Below are 20,960 nucleotides of genomic sequence, written 5' to 3'. Positions count from 1 at the left end.
CTTTTGGTGTTCCCAAACAGCTTGCAATCTAACATTCAGAAGAGATCACATGAAATACAGTCTTTGAGTTATTATGACTAGGTTATACGTGTTTGTTAACTAAAGTTCATGGACAGAAGATGAAAAACAATCCATAGATCAGGGACAAAACCAGCTTAGATATTCTTACACACTGTCTTACATGCTACTTTATTTGTTATTGGATAACATAAGAGAACCTTGCAGGAATTAAATTGCCCTTGTAATAATCAGGAATGAGAGTACACTGAGTGAGAGTACTTATTGAATGCAAGCAAGAACAAAATTGTACCTCAGATACTTTATTCTTTTTTCACACATTTCTTGTTTCTTGTGTATTTACTCAATTGTCAGACGACAGAGCAGAGATGGATGACATTCGGGTACAGATAACTAGTGAATTTTTATAGCAAAATTAGATATCAGAGTGTTTAAAGTTAACTCTGTTTTTCTCACATGACCAAAAAGTCATGGGTTTTTTTTTATTTAAAATAAGAGAAAAATAAAAAACAACACTGCAATTATAATTCACCTGATTTGTTATATTGATGTTCTAATCATAACAAATACATGTGGTTGGAACAGCTTTAGTTGACATTGCCATGAGTTATTCTGTATACACACCTACAAAAGTTGTATTAGAATATTAGCCTGTGCAAGTATTGGCTAATGCTCACTTTCCCTGCACTCATTTTCTGCATCGTCCTGGGAATGCAAGCACTGACGTTTTTTTATTTAGACAAGTTGCTAGTTAGTTATATATTAGCCCTCTTCTGACCTATAAACAGACACATGCAGATGGACTGAATTAGCATATACTAATGATGTTCCATTTTGCGAGAACTACACTGCTGTCAGTTTTAATGCATATTACCTTTGTTGGACAAGGAGTCAAAGAAGGTTCAACTTTTATCTTTAAGTTCATGCACTCTGCTACCTTTTACAGGAGCTATTCTTACCTTTTGAACTCTGATTGTCATGCTGAAAAAAGTAAGTGTAGTTTTTCTGTATAAAAATTACAACAATATATATCCCCTGCTACTAAATATTTGAGATGCTTTGTCTTTCTCATATAACTGACTGCAACATTGTTTGTAGAAGGACTACTGTGCCATCAGTAAAAGAATATATGGCAATTTTCTTGAATAACTTTTAGCCCAGAAACCACTTCATATTTGTTGTTCTCTAATATTGATTCGTAGTGTAGCATTCCTTGTTTAGATTTTTCTCTTGGGTTCTAGAATTACATTTATTCAAAATTGCCCCCATGTTTCCCAAAAAGAACTTCCCCAATAATCTTAACCTCAGATTAATCTTAACCTTTCCACCTTTCTTTTCACTCTACCAATCTTCAGAGTAGCAATTATGAACTCAAAGTAATGATTTCCTGAGACTGATTGATTATAGCAAATTTGTGAAGGTGGACAAAGAGGCTTCTCATGATAGATTATTATTGTGGAGCTCACACTTATGATTTCATCTTTTTTTCTTTATTTTCTTGCCTCTCTTTCTATATCTCAGTTTGGAAAAAAAATAGAATATTAATTTGTAATATAACTAGTCTCGGCCTCATCATTTTCTTTCAACAATCCAATACTGCTTTCATCCACTAATTTGCAGATTCAGATAAAATCTGGTTTGACTAAGTAGTCGTATAATTTGTCTCTGACAAGTTCTTTCATTGCTCTGTAATAAAAAAAGGTGACAGGTTCAAAATCGAGATATCAAGTGTACATTTTTACTAAAATTGTGTTTTATGCAATCATATTCATATGAATATTCATATTTCATGTGAATGATAATCCAGCTGTGTGCGGGTTTGTCTTACTATGAAATCACATCATTTTGAAAATATAACTGCAGTTTAAAACTGCCATTTAAAATTATTCAAATGTGTTAGGTACTATTCCATAATCATACAAATAACAGAGTTACTCAATGAGTATAAATTGGCATTAACCTCCATAAGAGGTTAATCAGGACCCTATTCTGATGTAATTCTAAAGAATATATCACAAATTAAAATATTTTAAAAATGCCTCACTATAAATATGTAATAAATTCTGTTTAAGCCTAATTCATAGCTTCTGCCAGAGGCATATCTAAAACAAAAATTAGGCAGGGTTTTTTTTGTTGTTTTGTTTTTTTTTTTTTTTTTTTTGATATATTAGAGGAGAGAGAGTCAAGCTGATAATAGTTTAGCAATAATATGTGGTACAGTATTGTAGTGGTGCTATTGTGGTGTGTTACAGTCACTCTTTAGTTAGTTTTCTTTAGAGGAGTAAGAGATGCTAATCCATTTTCATAAATACCTATTAAAAGAAAAAAATTTAGTTGAAATGGAGATCCTTTTTCCTTCCTATCTCACAGCATTGTTATATGAAGAATCTGAGACTGCTATAGCTTGCATAATGATGTGCAATTATATATGATTGTCAGGTTCCCTTTGTGTTCCTGCTACTTTATGCTAAAATTTTCACCACTTCCTCATGAATTTTTTTCTTGCTGTCCTTCTTGTTTGTATTGTAGTTGTTTGTTCCCTAATATAAGGATTATTGTGTAAGCTGCTGCTACAGTACTTTACCATTTGTCTCCATTGAAGTTGAATTGAGTTTGAAAGTCTGAATTAAATCTTAGACTGATAGTATGGTTTCCCTTCACTTCAGAGATATCTTACACTAGGCTTACAACTTATCATTCTTACCATAATTTAAACTGTATGTATGAAGGGAGTAGAATCTAAGGAACAACTTTGGGTTGTCTCCTTCAGCCCCTGCTGAAGTGAGTGCTGAAATATCTTCTGCTTCTTTTGGGAGGGGGATGTCTCAGTTTTCATAAGGTTTTCATGAGCTCTATGTGAGAAATCAGCAACCAAAGCCAAACATCCACAGTATATACTGAGTCACTTTTAATGATTTAAAGTGTTTGTTAAATGTATAAGAAATTTTATATTTTCAAGTCTCCTAGGAATAATTTATGCATTTTTGTTTTCTCCAAATTTCTGAATTAAAAGGCAAATTAAAGAAAATAAAGATGAGAAAAATCTTAACAGAGTTAACGAATATCCAAAAGTTCACATTCCTACTCTGACTTGTGACCAGAATTATGTGCAAATGCATACAACACATGCATAAAGCAAGGGACATTCTTCCTCAAAGAAACTAAAGTCTTGCTGTCCATAGATCTTTTTGTTATTCTCATATTTTTGCTTCTCTGAATTGTTTTGAACATCATGGAATATATGGTCTGAGGGCATAGACTGGTCTTATGTATAAGTAAAGAATAAGTAAAGGATCACCTACTACTGGTGGTCTGCACCTTACAATGCAGTTTCTTCCTACTGCATTGAGCTGAACTAGATATTTCTCCACAAACTGTGCACTGCCTTGTGTAAAAAGAACCCTCAGTCTGGGAAGCAGGTTGCTTTGTCAGTGCAGCATTGAACCAAGAATGATGTGTCCTGTTTCTCATAAATCTTAACTTCTCAGTGAGGCTAATTAGCCCAGGCACAGTGCTGTGCTTAAGCAGAGGTAGCTGTGCTAGCAGTGCTGCAATGCGCATTGTAGGTTGACCTCTGGTGTTGAGGTAGGAGGTCAGATGAGTTAGGCGGTAATACATATTTTAAATCTGATATACTGTCTCCTTGCCAAATTTTAATTCTCAGTAAAGGCTCTATGTCTGTTCTAGATATCTTGGAGGTCTACAAATAAAAATGTAGTTTACATTGTGTAGGAAGTTAGCAAGATAATTCTACAAAACTGTACATTTTTTGCTTTGCATGCAAAACCTGAACATTTTTGCATATGTGAATTCATTAAGTAGTAAGTCACCATGAAATATATTACTTTACACTCTTCTCTTCTACTAATGAGATGTTGCCAAAGGCAATATCGTCTCCTTTTCTAACAACACTGATTTATGATCAAAGTTTACATATTCATAGAAGTTTTACGGTGTAGCTGCTCCAAAAAGAAGCCACTTTTATTTGCTAATATAAACACAAATACCATATGACTGCGACACCACAGAGCTGAATCATTGGTTTTGTAATTAAAAATTTTGAAGGTTTATGCATTAACAGTTATAATGACCAAGTGTACCTCTATACTGTATGAATTCAGATTTTATACATGTAGTGAAGTACATAAAGTTCTTTCAGTGTTGGAAGCTACAAGGATAGACCAGTCGCTGCTTTCCACCTCAACAGCAGCAGTAGGAAACCTTTCATTTACTGATGGACAGTTATAGCTTTTGAACACCTTTGGTGGATCACACAGTAACATATGATTTACTGTTACTCAGCAATAACACAAAATCATCTTGTAAGGCACGTCATGGATTGGTTTTACTTCTGAGTTATAGATGGCCATGCTTTGCATCTTAAACGCTGCACTTCTGCCCCACTGATATCTAACAGAGAGTGTCCTTCAGCTACAGTGATGGATATCACTGTGTTTGAAACATGGATTCTAGAGCTTCAGGGTGTGTGCACAACTGTTTGTATGTAGTTGAGACCTGATTTGATCAATGAAAGCAATTCACTCAAATATTTCAATTCAGAAATCTATATTGAAGTGTAAGAAAGTCAAATTTTAAATAACCAAAGAATCTATATTGCTATGAACTCTTCCATTTTCCTTCATTACAGTGACTATTTCAACTCTTAGAACCTGTTAATGAGCCTTTCAGCTTCTTGTGTTCTGGGGAAGACCATTTACAATCCAAAGAGTCCACCCAAAGAATATCTAAGTAAAGGCATGTGATTTATCCTTGATAATCAAAATGCCAAAAATAATAATACATACTTTTGTAACACTGGTAATTTAGTAACTTACATTGTCCCCATGTTTACAATTTATATTCTTTGACACATTATAGATCATGGAAGTCTTTGTTCTCATTTTGTATATTTAGCAGCCACAGCAACATTTGAAGAATATAGCTATATTTCTTCTAACCTGGAGGGAAAAATTTCTATGAAATAAGAATGATTTCTTTAAAGAACTTATATCAGATTTGGAAATGTTTTAATTTTTTTGCATATTTTGTGATGAAAAATACAAGCTTGTCATTTTGCACCTGAAGTCAGCCTTCAGGCACAGCAATAGTTTTGATCCTCAAAAGGACACTAATAGATGTCTCACAGCATGTATTGTAAGTGATGTTATGGAAATAAATAGATGCATAGATTGAAAAATCATACAATAAGAAAGTCTTTCAGAATTTCAGGGTTTCTCACAGAGACTTTTGAGACATGTTGGTCCACTAGATGAAGCAAAAAAAGTATTTTGCATTATTATATCAAGTGCTACATGGTATGAAATACTACATTTTTCACTGAGATTTAGAACAACACAAAACCACAATAAACAGCATACCAAAGAGCTATTTTACAAATGTATTTATTTTTCCTTAAAAAACTAAAAGGAATATATTAATGTTAGAGGAAGTTATTAGGTACCAAAACAAATAAGGGAGTTTGAAAGTAATGAAACTTCCCTTTTAGCAGTTGTCATTGGTAAACCACTGAGGCAATTCTGATTCTGATTTATTTTTTCCCTAATGAAAGCAAAGCCTCTTTTTATAATACTTAGAAAACTTCATCAATGATATAAATCCTTTTATTTGAAATACACTGGCAATAAATTGACCTATTTACACACAAATGACTTATTTCTGATAATAATTTTGAGATATATAAACATTAGAATAAAGACACAAAAATACTGGTCCTAGAAAGAATTTGAAGAAATGTGTTCTGTGGTAACTACCTTCTCTGCTTTTTTTGTTTTTACAGTGCAAGACGTATGCATGTGTTTTGGAGAGTCATCTTATGGGACTTACCATCGATTTTAGCATGGGCTTTGTCTGTTTTGATGCTGCCACAAAGGTAAAGTTCTAGGACTTGCTTCATTACATTATTATTATTCCTCATTATTTCTTGTATTTTGGGTTAAGTAGTACATCCTTAAAATGTACTTCTTTTTGTTATCACAACAGATCATCTCTTGTCAAATCTCTCATGCTTTAGTTTAAACTCGGGGATGATTTCTAAATGATGAGAAGTTGTATTCTGTTATGTGCTTGTTATTGAAAAGTCAATACCAATATCAATCTGAAATAAGCATCGAATCTTCATTCTTTAATTTCACATGAAAGCCCAGACTGATTCAGTTTGATGTTCTTTCATGGGTACATCCTTGGGTTTGAGAGGAAATAATCTTGGTTTCAAGCTGATCTGTGAGCTTTGAAAAGAACCTGCCTTTCTCTTCTTCTGTTTCATGGGTAGGAGTGTGTGTTATTACAGCAATTCTCAGTTTATGTTTTAGATATTTTTACTAAGGTGTCTGTGAAAACAGAAATCAGCTATGGTCTGTATGTCTCATGCTTTTCCTGTCAGCCTTAAGAAAGCTCAGCACAACTGATGAAATAGCTTGCTATATCAAGTGAATAATATGGCATCAATTCCCAGATTATATTAATGCAAGTTCAAATCTCAGTAAAATCATCAAAAGCCTATGTATGTTTGCATTTGCACTAATTGCTAACGAGTACTAAAAAGTAAGCAGGCTTTATTGCTACTACTTGTCACTGCTGTTATGGGAGAATGTAAAATATTTTTTCTGAGTTCCACTTCTCTTCAATACCTGTTTTCCTTTGAGATGCTGCAGCATTGCCACCAGCAATTGCTGAAAATGCCCTTTTCTCTTTAGAATATCCTCCTATCCTCTATCTTAGGTCAAGCCTTCCTACCACATTACTCCACTAATCAGAACCCTTTTTTTCTTCACACTCTATTCTACTGTTTTTTTGCACAAGGTGCAGTGAATTTGAAATTCAAATACTTGTGTATAGATATTTCTTTTTGTTAAGCAAATAGTCTTGTATGATTCTTCAATGAAATATGTGACTGTCAATTTAGGAGGTATTACACAAAAAATCAGTGCAACAGAATTAAAATGCAGTGGCTCAGAAAAAAATGTATAGGTTTCCCCCCACCCCCCAATAATATTATAGCAATGCTTTTGTAAAAAGGTAATTTGCTTCTCCTTCAAAGCTCTTGCACATCTCTGATTCTCAAAAGACTTCAGACTCTTTCACAGCCATTATCTGCAGTACAAGCACTCACCAAATTTCAGATAGCAAAGCGCAAGCACAACTTACTTCATACATGTTGCCATGGCTGAAGGGTTTGGTACCATTTTGGTATGCCCTTAGAAGATGTACAGCAGGTTTCCAGATATAGAAAAAAGCTCTAGTAGAGATATAACTTTACTGCCTTGCTTTCTCAAATAAGTCATTGTGCCTTTTCAGTTGTATAAAATTTCTGGAGACATCATCTTGGTGAACAATATTACTTATAAAACAGATTCTTCTTTGCCCTCACAAATAGGTTTGTTTTTTTTTTTCTTTCATAGCAAAGAGCAGAAACATATTTCAATATTAAAATTGACTACTGAAACACTAAGGCAATTGTTAGCATTGCCAGCACATTTGCATTCAGCTCTTCTCTCCTCTTTCTGCTGCCCCATGTTCCCTAGCAAGTCACATAGGTAATACTGAAAATACATGATAAACACCAACACTAAAACAAGTGCAGCAAAAAATTAACATCTGACTTCCATTTCAAGCCAGAAGAGTCCTGACTGGGTAGGGTGGGAACCTATTCAAACTGAAACCACACTGCACAGCCAAGTAGCAGAAGATCCACAATGCAAGACCGCTGAAGTGAAGCTTTGATGACTTGATGACAACCAGAAGAAAGCCAAGAAGGAATTTTCCATCTTCCAGGTCTCCCAAGCTTGAGAAGGCCCATAAAGCATTGTAAGAGTATGAGGCAATTTTACTTTTTCCTCTCCCCTTCACCTGTAAAGCCATGAAACCATGGAATGAACTTGTTCCTTCTGGGGTGGCATCTAGCCTCAGCATCCAAAAAGTTCTGAAATTTTAAGCCAATCATTAACCACAGCTGCATGTCTGAGGATCTTGAGGCTCTAAATACTGATGAAAGAGGACACATTTACAGAATCTGAAAGAGGTTTCCTCAAAGTGTGAAAGGGTAGCAGATGTGTGAAGGGATTTCCTTCAGGAATGGAAGGGCTTCATAGGCATTATGTGGACAGAACAGACAAGTCTGGAACTCCTCAGCAGCTGGAGGAAAGACATTCTTATTGCAGTGAATAGACTGTAGTTTAACTAGAGAAAGTGTAGTACATTTTGCATAATCTGCAACTGACTTATTGTCCTGCTCCTCCTCCTTCTCTCTTGCCAGCCTTGCAGTGGGTAGCAGCCCACAAAACATTTATCAGATGCAGAGCAGCCTTAGAAATCTCTCAGTTGTTATCACTCATTCACCACACTTACATACAGGCTGCAAGGAAGAGCACGGGGCTCCTTCTGATCTGTCAAATCTATCACCAACCCCCTCCTGTGTCACTCTGGTCCTCACAGCTCCTGACACCACCCAGGAGCTGCATGCTGTGGCAGAATTGATTCCTCCTGAAAAAATACTCCTTCCCCTTCCACCTTTTCCACTTGCATTGTCCATGTTTTCTCTGCATTTCTTGCACTTTCTGTGTTTTCATTTTAAACTGATAAAATCAATTTTGCCTTAATGCTTGCTGATTTTTCTTTTAGAAGTGGGGTTCACTTTCCTGAATGGAGGGAGGGAGCATGCTGGTAAAGATCAGGAGTCAGTACATGGAGAATCCTGAAGGTTTCAGGCTTTGTTTTTTGTTTTTTGTTGGTTTTTTTTTTTTTTTTTTGATACAGAAAGTCAAGCATAGAGTACAGTTTAAGATAAAGGCACTGTGTTAAAAATGCCTGATCTATTAGGTAGCATGCATACCAGAGATACACCACATACTATTCAGTAGGCATGGAGAACCTGTACACTGGAAATTCAAGAAAATAACTGGATAGCAATAACTGAGACTATTAAACTCATTACAGACTTAAAATATGAAGACCTCAAGACCTTTTTTTTCCTCTCACTTACAAATCCAGACGTCCCAAAATGGAGCCTTTAAAGCATAAAACTGACAAGAATAATAAATATTTTAGTTATATAAGCAATGTGCAAAAGCTTCTTGGAGAATATTCTTCTGGCAATTGTCATTAAGAGCTATGTGTCACATATGCTAGTCATACTGTCTTGCAGGTCTTCCTATCGCTGTTCACCAGTCTTTGGGAAAACTCCTTCATTCATCTCACAAATGTTTCATCGAACACAGTTTTGGTGCCCCAAAACTCATTATATTCTTTTATTCTTGAAGCAGGTTGTGTTACCTTAAAACTTTCAGTGTTGTAAGCAGCATGCAGTTATTATCCTCAGAAACCTACCTGCAGTGTTGCACCTTAATTAGTTTGTATGTTAGAATAAAGTATAGCACCATGGATATAAAAGAGGACATATTGTTTAGTTAGGTAATGAGGCATTAGGCAGTGTGAGATGATGAGAATGGCTCTAATGCAATTACATTAGAAGAGAAGAGAAGCAATACTATATAATGCAACATAATCTGTTGCCAAGTGGCTGCTACATTTGAAATTGTCAAACAAGCCATAGGATGAAAACTTGTCTCAAACCTGCCTGAAGTGTGTCAACCACATTTTAATGAGTACATAAATAGGAAAACCATTACGTACTCTCCATCATTTTATGGAAAGATAAAGATTGCGATTCTCTCAGCCAAAAATTTATTCAGATATCTTCATTATGGTGATGGCAGGTGTAGGTTGTGTCTATGCTGGTAATGTTCTTCAACAATATTGCTATAATCACATAAACTGAAACAAACTAGAAGTATTTAGTCATATAAGCTAAAAGTATTATTTCATTAGTTCATATGAAGCAGGAGTTCAAAATCTCTTTTCCAAGAAAGATCTGAGAAAACAATGAAAAACAGAAAACAATTTGCAGGACAAGAAAAACATGAATAAAGTTTAGATTAAATTATCTATATCTTGTTAATATTTACATATACATTCGTGCATTAAGACTGTACAGAAGTCCTAGTAACTGTCACATGAATTAACAAACTCAGTATTAAAGACAAAAACAGTATTTAAATGTCATGCTGTTCATGAAAAAAATATTTACATCTAATTTTTTATAAATTGTATGAAATTTTACAGTCAGTATTTGAAAAATCAGTGCAAACTATTATCTTTCAACTTCCAGTGTTGGGACATTCAACACTTCTCGGGGCAACCTGTTACAGTGTCTCACCACCCTCATCATAAAAAATTTCTTTCTTATGTCCAATTTAAGCCCACCCTCTTTTAGTTTAAAAATGTTGCCCCTTGTCTTGTCACTGTAGGCCTTGATAAAAAGTCTTTCTCTGTCTTTCTTATAAGCCCTCTTTAGGTATTGAAAGGCTGCAATAAGGTGTCCCCAGAGCCTTCTCTTCTCCAGGCTGAAGAACCTCAACTCTCTCAGCCTTTCTTCACAGTAGAGGTATTCCATCCCTCTGATCATTTTGTGGTCCTCCTCTGGACCTGCTCTAACAGGTCCATGTCTTTCTTGTACATGTTCACTTCTATTATTTTGCCACTACTCGCACCAAATTCAACCACTCTTTTTCGGGTAAAACTTAACTCCAAGCCATAGTCTATAGACTTCAGAGTTCAATGTCAGATAATTCGTTCAGTCTATCTCTTACTTCTCCCAGAATAACATTGCAGATACAAATCTTTTAATGAGTTCAAAGGAGGTCTTGGACAAGTACTTGGAGGACAGATCTAATGAATATAATTAAATATTTTTCTTTATTATTTATTTATGACATTTTCATATTTCCCAGAACACAAAGCTCAAGTAGTAATTTCTGAGGACACCTGAGAACTCCTGTCTTATATTTTGATGCAGTGGGGTCTTCAGTAAATCTTCAGGCAATTTGTATTTCATACGTAACACTGTGCTTATGGTATTTTAAGTTTTCTTTCTTAATCACTACTGAATTGACTGTGAACTCTTTTTAATAATGAATAATCACTAATAAACTGAAGTGAAGCGAAGTTCTTAACTCATGATTTTAACAGTTGTTCAGCTATTCCAACATTCAAGTTATTTAAGCAATGAAACAATATTTACATTGTTTTTTCCCTCTTACATTTCAAGTTAATAATTTTTTTTTCCAACATGCCTGACAAGTTGCAGTCAAAATTTCTCAAATGTTCTAAAACCCAAACTCACTTCCAATGCTCATGAATGAGTTTATAGAGGGTAATGACTCTCTTTATACTTCTGATTTCCAGACAAAAGCCATACAACCCTGTGTGGCTTGTTTCCTTGTTTACTGTCATTTAATCTTTATATAATACTTAACTATGTAAGTTGAAATTAGTGGTTAAAAACTGTCATCTGTGCTAAATGTATTTCAAGTCAAACACATCATAGTTCGATAAAAAAAATGTTTCTAAGCACACTACTATGATAAATATGAGTACACAAAGTATTAAGCTGAGTTCTTCAGAACAAATCTGTACTGTGATGCAATTATAAAACCAGTGGCATAAATCATAGTCATTTCTGCTGCATATCCCCTGCTTTCTCTTACTCATTTTCTGAGTGATAGCTCATAGAGCCAACAGTAGTTTATCATTTAGAACATTTGGTATGTTGCTTTATAACAAATTGTTGTGATTTCCTGAAAGGAGAATGAACAGTTTTTAAGACTGCCTAGCTAAATCAGATTCTTCAAGCATTTCAGAAAATAATTTCTTAATTCAGCTGAACAATTTGTAAACTACCAAAGTTAATTACGGACACAAAAGAATTTCTCTCCCTGCACATTAAAAAGTAGTAACATGTATACTTGTGCTCTTGTTCTTCTGTAGCACTTTCTAGAGCCAAAGCTCCAGTGCAAGATGTCATCTTTTTTTTCTTATTACCAATATATAGTTTGAAAGAGAACTGCAACATATAGGGCAAGCAGACATTGGTAAATGTTTGACTGTGATTAATTTCTATCATGTAGTCCTTCATTTGCAGTAGTGATATACCTGGAGTGAAAAAGCTACTTGCCTCCTGTGTTGACATACATGGAAGTTTAAATCTGATCATTAGTGAGTGTTCCCACAGCTTCTCTTCCACTGGGGACTTCTTCAAAAAATGTCCATCAGCTTTAATGCATTTTCATTTGCATTATTTGAAATACAGGATGTCAAATAACATCCTCTTATTGAACTTCCCTCTTTCTTCCTTGCTGGTATTCTGCTAAAAGTGAATTTAATTAATCTTTGTGAATACCATTTAGATATTCTCCTTTCTCTTGGCTGCCTAATAAAATTTTCCAGATTCTGTTTAGTTACTCCTTGCACTACAAGGTGTCTTAGGATACAACATCTACTCTAGACATAAATTTTCTTTTGAGATGTTTTAGATGTTAAATGTTCTTTTTTTAAATTATGAAAATTCTAAAAATATGCTAAAAGTTCTGTTGTAGGTGTTAGAAGTTATAAACCAAATTTTACCGTAGGTCATTTTTGCAGCATTGTGTATCATTGTGTATCATTTTCCCTCAAGTCCTACACAATTACAGCACATCAGTTGAGGTCCTACATTTGTCTAACATTAGCTAGTATATAGACGTCAGTGTTTTAATGAGCAAATATAACTCTTTTGTGGACGATTTATGTTAGGTATGGACATACACAGAGAGTATCATAAGCATTTTTAAATAAGGTTTTGCAGCCATTGTAGCCACCTTAAGAATTAAGGATGGAGACTGATAGATTAAAAAGCATAACAAGACGTGTACAGAAGTTCATCTAACTACTATTCTGAAAGTAATCTAATGTATAAAACTACTTACTCAAGTGGCATTCAATAACTTATTTTTAACATGCTTCTAAGAAAAAAATTGTCTGCTCTTCAAGTGTATGGGTGTATATACATAGACATCTGTACGTTATATATGTTTCTGTTTATACTGACATATTCATTAAAATTTTTTTCTATAATGTGCATATTTTCATCATAGCTTGTACAAGTAACGTACGTATGTATTTGTGTGAGTGTACATTGCAATATACGTACCTGTGCAAAGTGCTATGTCTGTACTCCTTCACATTTACTGCTCGTTAAAGCAGCAGTCAAAAATATATATTTGTCAGAAGAGAAAAAAAATCATCCCTTACAGGATTGAAAATAAATTAAAGTACTGCTGAATTATATGGTGATGCTAGAGCAAAGTAACAAAAGGCTCTGTAATGGCTCACAAGGTGCATATGAACAAAGCTCAATGTACCTGTCATCCGTTCTCTCACAGACACCTTGCGTACTTCATCAAAAAAGAGAATACACTGTAAACAATAAATAGAATTGCAAATATTTTTAATTTGTTTTTCATACCAAAAGGTACAAAACTACTACATAACACATAACAGAATTTCTCTTAATTCCTTTAGGAACAAACTCCATCTATTCTAGCGATACATACCTTAAGGTCTGTCTTTTCAGGCAGCTAATACACATACAGCATACTAAAATAAAACAGCATGTAAAAAACCCCTTGATATCCAAAGTTCAGTAATAGACAAGGCAGAAGGAAACCAGTCTCACTTCAGGGTGGAGATTTAATAATGTAACTCTTGTGAACAAATATTTATTCCATGCTTAGAAATTGAAATGCTGAACAGAGAGCTACTACAACTTTAATATAAGCCGCAAGCACAATGCATACAGTCTTATGTACTGTGGTTAGAAACAAACAAATGTTGGTAGGTCATCCATCAGTACTAAGCAAATAAACTGCAGTCTTTTAACATTTGATGTAACTTCAGTAATGGACACGAACAGCTATTTTATTAGGGCTGACTTTCTTGCTTTTTTCCTTTGCCTCATTTTTGTTCTTTATCCTCTGTGTCCTCCCCCATCTTTCCCTTTACAGCTATAAAGCCCCAACATCTGACAAAGGAAATTGCCTTGGACCATAATTCTTTTGTAGTAAGACACTCTCCAGAGATCAGTAACACAGTAGAACTGAGCATGAACAAGATCTTAATCCTACTCAGTTCCCTACTGCTGCTATCAGTATGGACAAAGTGTCACTTTGCAAGAATGCAATCTTTCTCAATTACGTATGAGACAAACAGCCAAATTAAGGTGTATCCTAGGTGCCCGAAGACCCAATTACTTTTATTCTTGAAAATAAGGACCTACAAGGCATCTGCTCTTGATTTAGTTTGACTTGTAGGAGTATCACTTATTTTAGTCAGATGACAAAAAACATGAGCTTGAAAGGTGTCCATTGAAATTTAGCATAATTCTGTAATCTATATAGTATAAAAATTGCCTTAAAAAGCTAAACAGAAGAATGATTTAATCAGTCAGAGTATCAAGAAAAAAGGAGGCAGTGTTGGAAGAGTATAGCTACAGCTTTTTGAAGGTGCAATGGAAAAGGCAACAAAGGGATTTGCTGAAACTAATATTTGAAAAGTGACTTGTGACAGCCTTTCCTTAATAAAGATGGTTCCTTTATTTACTCCACCATTTACAGGTGGTCTGAGATGTAGCTATCTAATCATTATGAAACACTGACAGATTCTTTCAGGTTTTTTCCAAGCATCCTACTGAAGACCAAACTTCTCTTGCTGTTATGTAATAAAACCTGTATGATTCATATCAATGGAAAGTGCAGAGAAAACCTGTATTTGGTGGTGGGCACTGGCAGGTGAAATGATGCCTTTGCAGTATGTGGTGCAAACACTATTTCACAAGTTCATTAAGTGTAAACGGTCTTTTTGCAAGAACAGAATTGGTCCACAGTGCATAGTCCAATATAGCAGAGGCAAGACTGTTTAATAATAAATTGAAAGTAGTTTATCACTGAAGCCATAGGACACAAATTAATTCTGTTCTGGTTGGAGACTCTCATATTGACAAAATACAGCTTTTCTTTCCTACTGCCAATGCAAAATGCCCTGTATATCCTTGCTAAATCATATAGCTATCACAGAGCCATAGACTAGTCAGACACTCACTCATATTTCTATGCATATTCTTTAGAGTATGGTAAGTAAAAATACAGAGACACCTATTTATTCTGTGTTTGTTTGGTAATCCAAGTCTCTGTTTAGGGTAAATCAAGCTCCTTGACCCAAACCAAAACAAAACTCCTAACCAATGCTCCCGATCATACCCTAAACTAAGATAATTATGATGCATTCCCACTTTTCTGATACAATTATCTAGATGGGAAGTGATTTAGTTTGATGACATCTCATCAAAATTGTATGTAGTTTAGTCCAGGATTCTGAAATGATGGAAATGAGTAGCAAACTGACATATCATATGAATGTGAAAATATTTTCTAAGGTCCCTTGCAGAATATGTGTTCTAGATTTAGCATTAGTGCTAAGAATAGAAGCAATATAATTTTCTTCATTTGTATGACTGTGGGGAACATCAGCAAAGTATTACCGATACTGAAGTCAATAGCTTTTGTTCCATGTGCCATTTATGTATTGCCTGTATGCCCCATCTATAAAATAAAAATATGCAGGCAGAGAGCATCCTTGGGTAATTATAGCAAAATAACACTAGCAGAAGATAATAGACAGCAATTTGGTTACAAAGACTAGAACAAATGAGTCCTAGATGATTAATTATAAATAAAATATTTCTCATTAAAAAGTATTCATGGAGAATCTTGGGCCCAGATATGTCAAAAGAAAAAAAAATCCTATTAATTTCAGTGAAGACAGGATTTCGCTTTTTGATGATTTATTACAATAATTTAATAGCATCTCAAGAGAAGTCTTAAATCTAATTTGTCAGCTTGTCTGCACTGTTTATTTGCTTGCATTGCATTCTGGTATTCTTTGAAGTTAATTTTATTAAATGGTATAAAATGTAAAAAGCAGCCTAAGTGATCTATGAATAACAATTTGGAAAAGGATTTATATCTTATTGGTTGTTTTCAATGTTATGCATGATACATACAGCATTTGTTCAATGAGATTGTCTTCTTACAGTGCATTTCTCAGAACATGGATTAACTATGTGAGATTTTCCATGACCACACCGGATGCATGCAAATTGTGAAGCTGGTGGTATTTTCAGTATATGCTATTACCTTGGTCCCCAGTTTCTAAATTGGACTGCTTGCTGTTATTCACAAGTTCTGTCTCTACTTATGGCTTGAGAGTTCCCCTTTAAAGGCAATAAATAGTGCATACTGAGTTACCATCTTGGTCTTCCATCAAGGCATGATAAGCTTATGTGCCGCTACTTGAGAAGTGTCTAAGGGTCCTCAACGAGTAGGTGATACCAGCATCTACCACAGAATCTTTTTGAATCTGGTTGCAATTTGTCCTTTAAAAGGAATGGCCACCAAGTCCACCTGTCAAATCTATTTTAGGGTAAATGAAAATTTACTGCTTCCTCAAAATGCTATATATAGTCCTGTAAAATATTCTCAGCGATGCAGGTTACACACAGTTACTCAGAATTATACAAGGAAAGCAGCTGAAGAGAACAGGGTGTTTTTACTAACTAAAAGAAGCCCTATCAGAATGTATTGGAGAGTGTTGAGCTCAGTAACACTGCACCTTCAAACCAGTAAGTACTTCTCTTATATTTTATAATTCATAAAAACTGATTTAAGAATAATTTATATGACACATTTAGTTTTTTGGCAATTTGTGAAAAAGCCAACATGTTTTACAAATGTACTTATTGCTTAGAAGTCAATCTATACATAAATATATATATATTTGTACAAAAATATATCAACCTATGTTAACTCCCTGAGGCAAGCATTCAACAAATGGTTCTAAGGAACTGTGATGTTCAAAAACATGAAAAAATCATTCACTTGGCTTTGACAGTATTATAGATCAGTATCCCCAAGGGTGTCTATTCCTAATGCAGGAGAATTAGCCTTTAAAATTAGAATTCAGAACAGTCACCACAGTGAGCACTGTGACACTGAACTCAGCCCATAGGAACATGAACGATAACAACATGTGAAACTCTCTCTCTCATGTGTTTATGTCACTGCTGTAGCCACACATCTCTGTGAAACTGGGTGCTTAGGTGAGTAGGTCTTGCTTCTCCTTTCTACTTTGGCATTATGAGGTAGTCATTGAAAAAGGATAGGTCTGGTCCCTGTTCACTGCTTATGCATTTTGCAGTAATGAAAATGAAAAGAAAAAAAAACCCACCAAGAACATGTGAACCCACACAAGCAAGTAACCCAGGGATTCACAAGATACTGCATTTTAAGAAAGTGATCTGACTGCTGGCCACAGCATTCTACATCACCTTGTACATCTGCTACACATGCAAAACGTGCAGTTTTGGCTACACGGGGCAGCACTTCAGCTTCTTTAGTAGGAGACAAGGAATTAAATGGGTCTTACTGGACATGTGCTTAACGAATTCACCCAATTTTAGCTATCTAGAATTTGGACATCTAGTTTAAGCTGGTCATTACGCTTCCAATGTAGTGTGGTACATTGAAGTGTAGACACATCCAGGATGTATCAGAGCGAACCAGTATTCATCCCAGTTCAAACCAGAATGAAGGAACTATTATTCAGAAATTCTCTAGAACAAAAGAAGTAGCCAGGATGACTAGCTTGAATGTTTGAAATACTTTGTATTCCTGACTTAATAACTTAAAACTCACAATATTTCCCCACTCTTCTTTTTGCAAAAAGAACCCTCCTTCATGTGGACATCTTTGAGAAAAATGTGTGCAATTTGTTGAAGATCCCTCAAAAGAAATAGATAGTTCTTTCATTTAGGAATCATTTCATGCATTGTCAATGGCATTTTTATTCCTTACACCTTAGATGAAGAGTGTTTAATAGTCTCTGTGAAGTATGCTGTTGAACTGCCAGTTCTAAGAACTTGTTTTGATATCCTGATGGAAGAAGTGCAGTCTTGTTGGGATTAGTCTCAAGAAGGATTTCATCCCCTCCACGCTATAGACCTCATTTTGCAATGTACTTAAGTAAGAGCCATTGTTAAGTAGGGCTCTCCAAAACTGATGTCATGCATAAACTGAAGTGTGTTCTTGAATCATGCCTGTGGTTTGGTATGACTGTCATTCTCTTTCCTCTGAGTGCGAATGAAGTGAGTGGCAAAACTGCATGGGAAATGCTGAAGTACTGCAGTTCTGTACATCCTTCATCTTCACTCAAACTTAAACTGATTGGGAATAAGGCCAGGTACCCTGGGATTTTGCCTGCCCATCTAAGGGTCCTTGTTACTACTGCACCTCTCTCCTGGCCTCCCCATACATCATCAGAGAAGACAAAGATAATAGCTCATTTCTTTGATTGTTACTCTCCTGAGATAAAGACACCATCAATGACCTTTACATTTCTCATCTAGGAAATGACATGCTTAAACAGATTTGCTGTTCCTGCAGAAAGGCAATGGTCTTGATCTTCTGACAAGATTTGTTGAGTTACATAGGTCTGTAAAAAAAGGAGTTTACAATGTAGGTAGGAAGTATGGCCGCCTGAAAGGTATACTGGGTTGTTTTGTTTTGTTTTTTTAACTCACTATCTACAGGACATAAGTAAACGTAATTGATCAAACAAGGTAAAAGGAATTGCACACACTTAGAGATGAGGGGAGCTATTCTGTTTTCTGTAGCACAGATTGGTGGGTTCAGGAGGACAGCATGTGAAACAAATACGATATAGTTTCACATAAATTGCCAAATTTGCAAATTTGCCAAATTGCTAGTTTATCTGAAACAGAATGTCCTTAACTCTGTTTATGGTAGATGGGAGCTCACCTGTCACATACACACAGAAAACTAAAGTGGTGCCAAGATTAGGGTTATTTTATCTGGAAGGGGCAAATGTATACAGACAATTTTGGGGAAGATAATTCTAGCACTTGCTTTGTGTACTGTGCATAGTTAAGATACTGTCCTTTTGGTATTTTCCCTCTTCAAGTTACTAAGACAAACACAGCTAACTTTATTTAGCTTAGTGCAGGTTAGAGATTTTTGCCAATCATTAACATAAAGAGCTCAACACATCCTGAAGCGAAGAGACCTGCATAGATTTAGGACAGTTAAAAGTTTGACCTTCCTCATATTCTGTTTAATTTTAAGTAGATACTAAATAATTCACAGATACAGACAAAGGGCACAGATGGAAGTGTCATCCTACGCCACTGAGATGAAGTAATTTACAAACCCTTAGACAAGAGAAAATGGAACAGCACTTCTTTCCTTAAGTTTCTGTAGTGTCCGATGCATGTGAAGTTAACGTCTCGTCTAAGTAACAGCACATGAGTGAGAATGACCTTATAATTGTGTGCAATACTACTGAAATCACAATGAAAAATGTTAGTGCTTCAAAATGCCTGGAGGGGGTGGAGGGCTATCTTTAAATGAAGCTGAAAAGACTTATAAAAAATAACTCTTTTCCACTTTTAAGCAAAATGTTTTGAAATGTATCTTTTTCTACATAAATCCACATTAGATATGAAAAAATAGAAGATGTTTTTCTTGCCAGCTGTAAATTTTATTAATTGCATGTTTATTCTGTAGAGCAATCTGTCTTTTTTTTTCAACAAGACACAATTTAATTCATAATATAATTAACTGAAAGGCCACTGATATGCTTAGAATTAATTATCTGCTCAAATTCCTGATTAGAGCTCTCATAAGCAAACTCAAAATAAGTTCTCATTACAGGGCTTCATTTTGTTATTTTATAATTTAAAAATAGATATTTGTTTTTAATTTGATATGCCCTTTATGTTAATACAACTAGATTTTTTAATGTGGAAAGAAAAAGAGAGGACTTCTATGACAGGTTATCGCTTTAGATGGAGTAGGAAATCCACAGATCCACAGTGGAAAAAAAATCTTTGTTTTTTGGCATGACAGTGAATTTACTAACACTCTCTTTTTTTGTTTAATCAGGATTAAATATAGATAAAGGAATTTCAGAGTATATTTCACAAAGGTAGTCTGACTGATCTGAATCAGACACTACCGAAGTATAATACATCCATATGTTCCAAGGGACATCAGACCACATAACATTAAATTGATTTAATTAGGTATCATAGAGGGGTTAAAAATTCCCATGGAAGGAGATTGTGGCTATCTCTAATACAGTTTTCAATAACTACACTGACTTGATTGTGTATGGATTTTATGTTTCTTTTTTTTTCCTCTAGGCCATACTTTGGAGGTACAAGTTTTCCCAGCTTAAAGGTTCTTCAGATGATGGGAAGAGCAAAATAAAATTTTTGTTCCAAAACCAAGATACTAAACAAATTGAAGCAAAGGTAAAAACAATACATTGTTTGTTTTATAATGGCAATGTACATTAAAAGCAGTCATCAAGGCAGCTAGGGGAACTGAGGAGTAAATTAAGCTAAATTACTTAGAAATATTAGATTAATGCACAAAGTCAAAGAATGCAAAGAAAACCAAAGAAATTAAAAGAAAACTGAATCAATTGCTTGGATCTTTGCTAGTTTAAAGTGTTTTGAAAGGTGTAATTACATTAAAAAATAATAAAACCCAGGACTCGCTATATATGGTTCTAAGCACATTTGCCAACTCTCCTCTTTATCATTTTGATAAAGCTAGCTGAGAGTTTGAGCCCTGTTTTTCACCCTATACTCATATCATGAAGAAATGGTACAACATATATCCTTAAGTCAATCTGAGGACAAAACCCAGCAAAGGTCTAAAATCTGTTTTTATTTCTCAGAGCAAAAACATGTGGATTAAACACATATTCCCTTACAAGACTGAAGCTTTGTGTCTGTGTCTAATTCAAAATCAGAAAATTTGTATTTTCAGTTGTGCTTTTGATTCAAGTGTTAATTTATGAAAACCTGAGAGATTTATGCTTAGTTTGATTTATGTCTTTTGAGAATAGGGCATTTACTGTCCCAACGTGTGTGAGAAGAAGTGATCTCCCAGGATCTTTGATAACTGGAACTT

At 34.8% G+C, this 20,960-nt stretch overlaps 1 protein-coding gene across 8 annotated transcripts in view; it reads left to right on the top strand.

Moving 5' to 3' along the window:
- The window catches only part of SNTG1 (syntrophin gamma 1), a 355,828-nt gene that overhangs the window by 319,814 nt on the left and 15,054 nt on the right, over positions 1-20,960 (top strand). For all 8 annotated transcript variants that reach the window (XM_087753570.1, XM_087753564.1, XM_087753555.1 and 5 more), the window contains 2 exons: positions 5,816-5,908; positions 20,183-20,293. In XM_087753570.1, the coding sequence (XP_087609696.1) occupies positions 5,816-5,908; positions 20,183-20,293 (204 nt within the window). The remainder of the gene's footprint in view (positions 1-5,815; positions 5,909-20,182; positions 20,294-20,960) is intronic.

Source organism: Nipponia nippon, unplaced genomic scaffold (assembly GCF_047370975.1).
Source record: "Nipponia nippon isolate SJK-2023a ecotype South Korea unplaced genomic scaffold, ASM4737097v1 scaffold_1, whole genome shotgun sequence".
Classification (NCBI taxonomy): Eukaryota; Metazoa; Chordata; class Aves; order Pelecaniformes; family Threskiornithidae; genus Nipponia; species Nipponia nippon.
The sequence above is the reverse complement of the archived record's forward strand: the minus strand, read 5'-3'. Positions and strand labels throughout refer to the sequence as shown.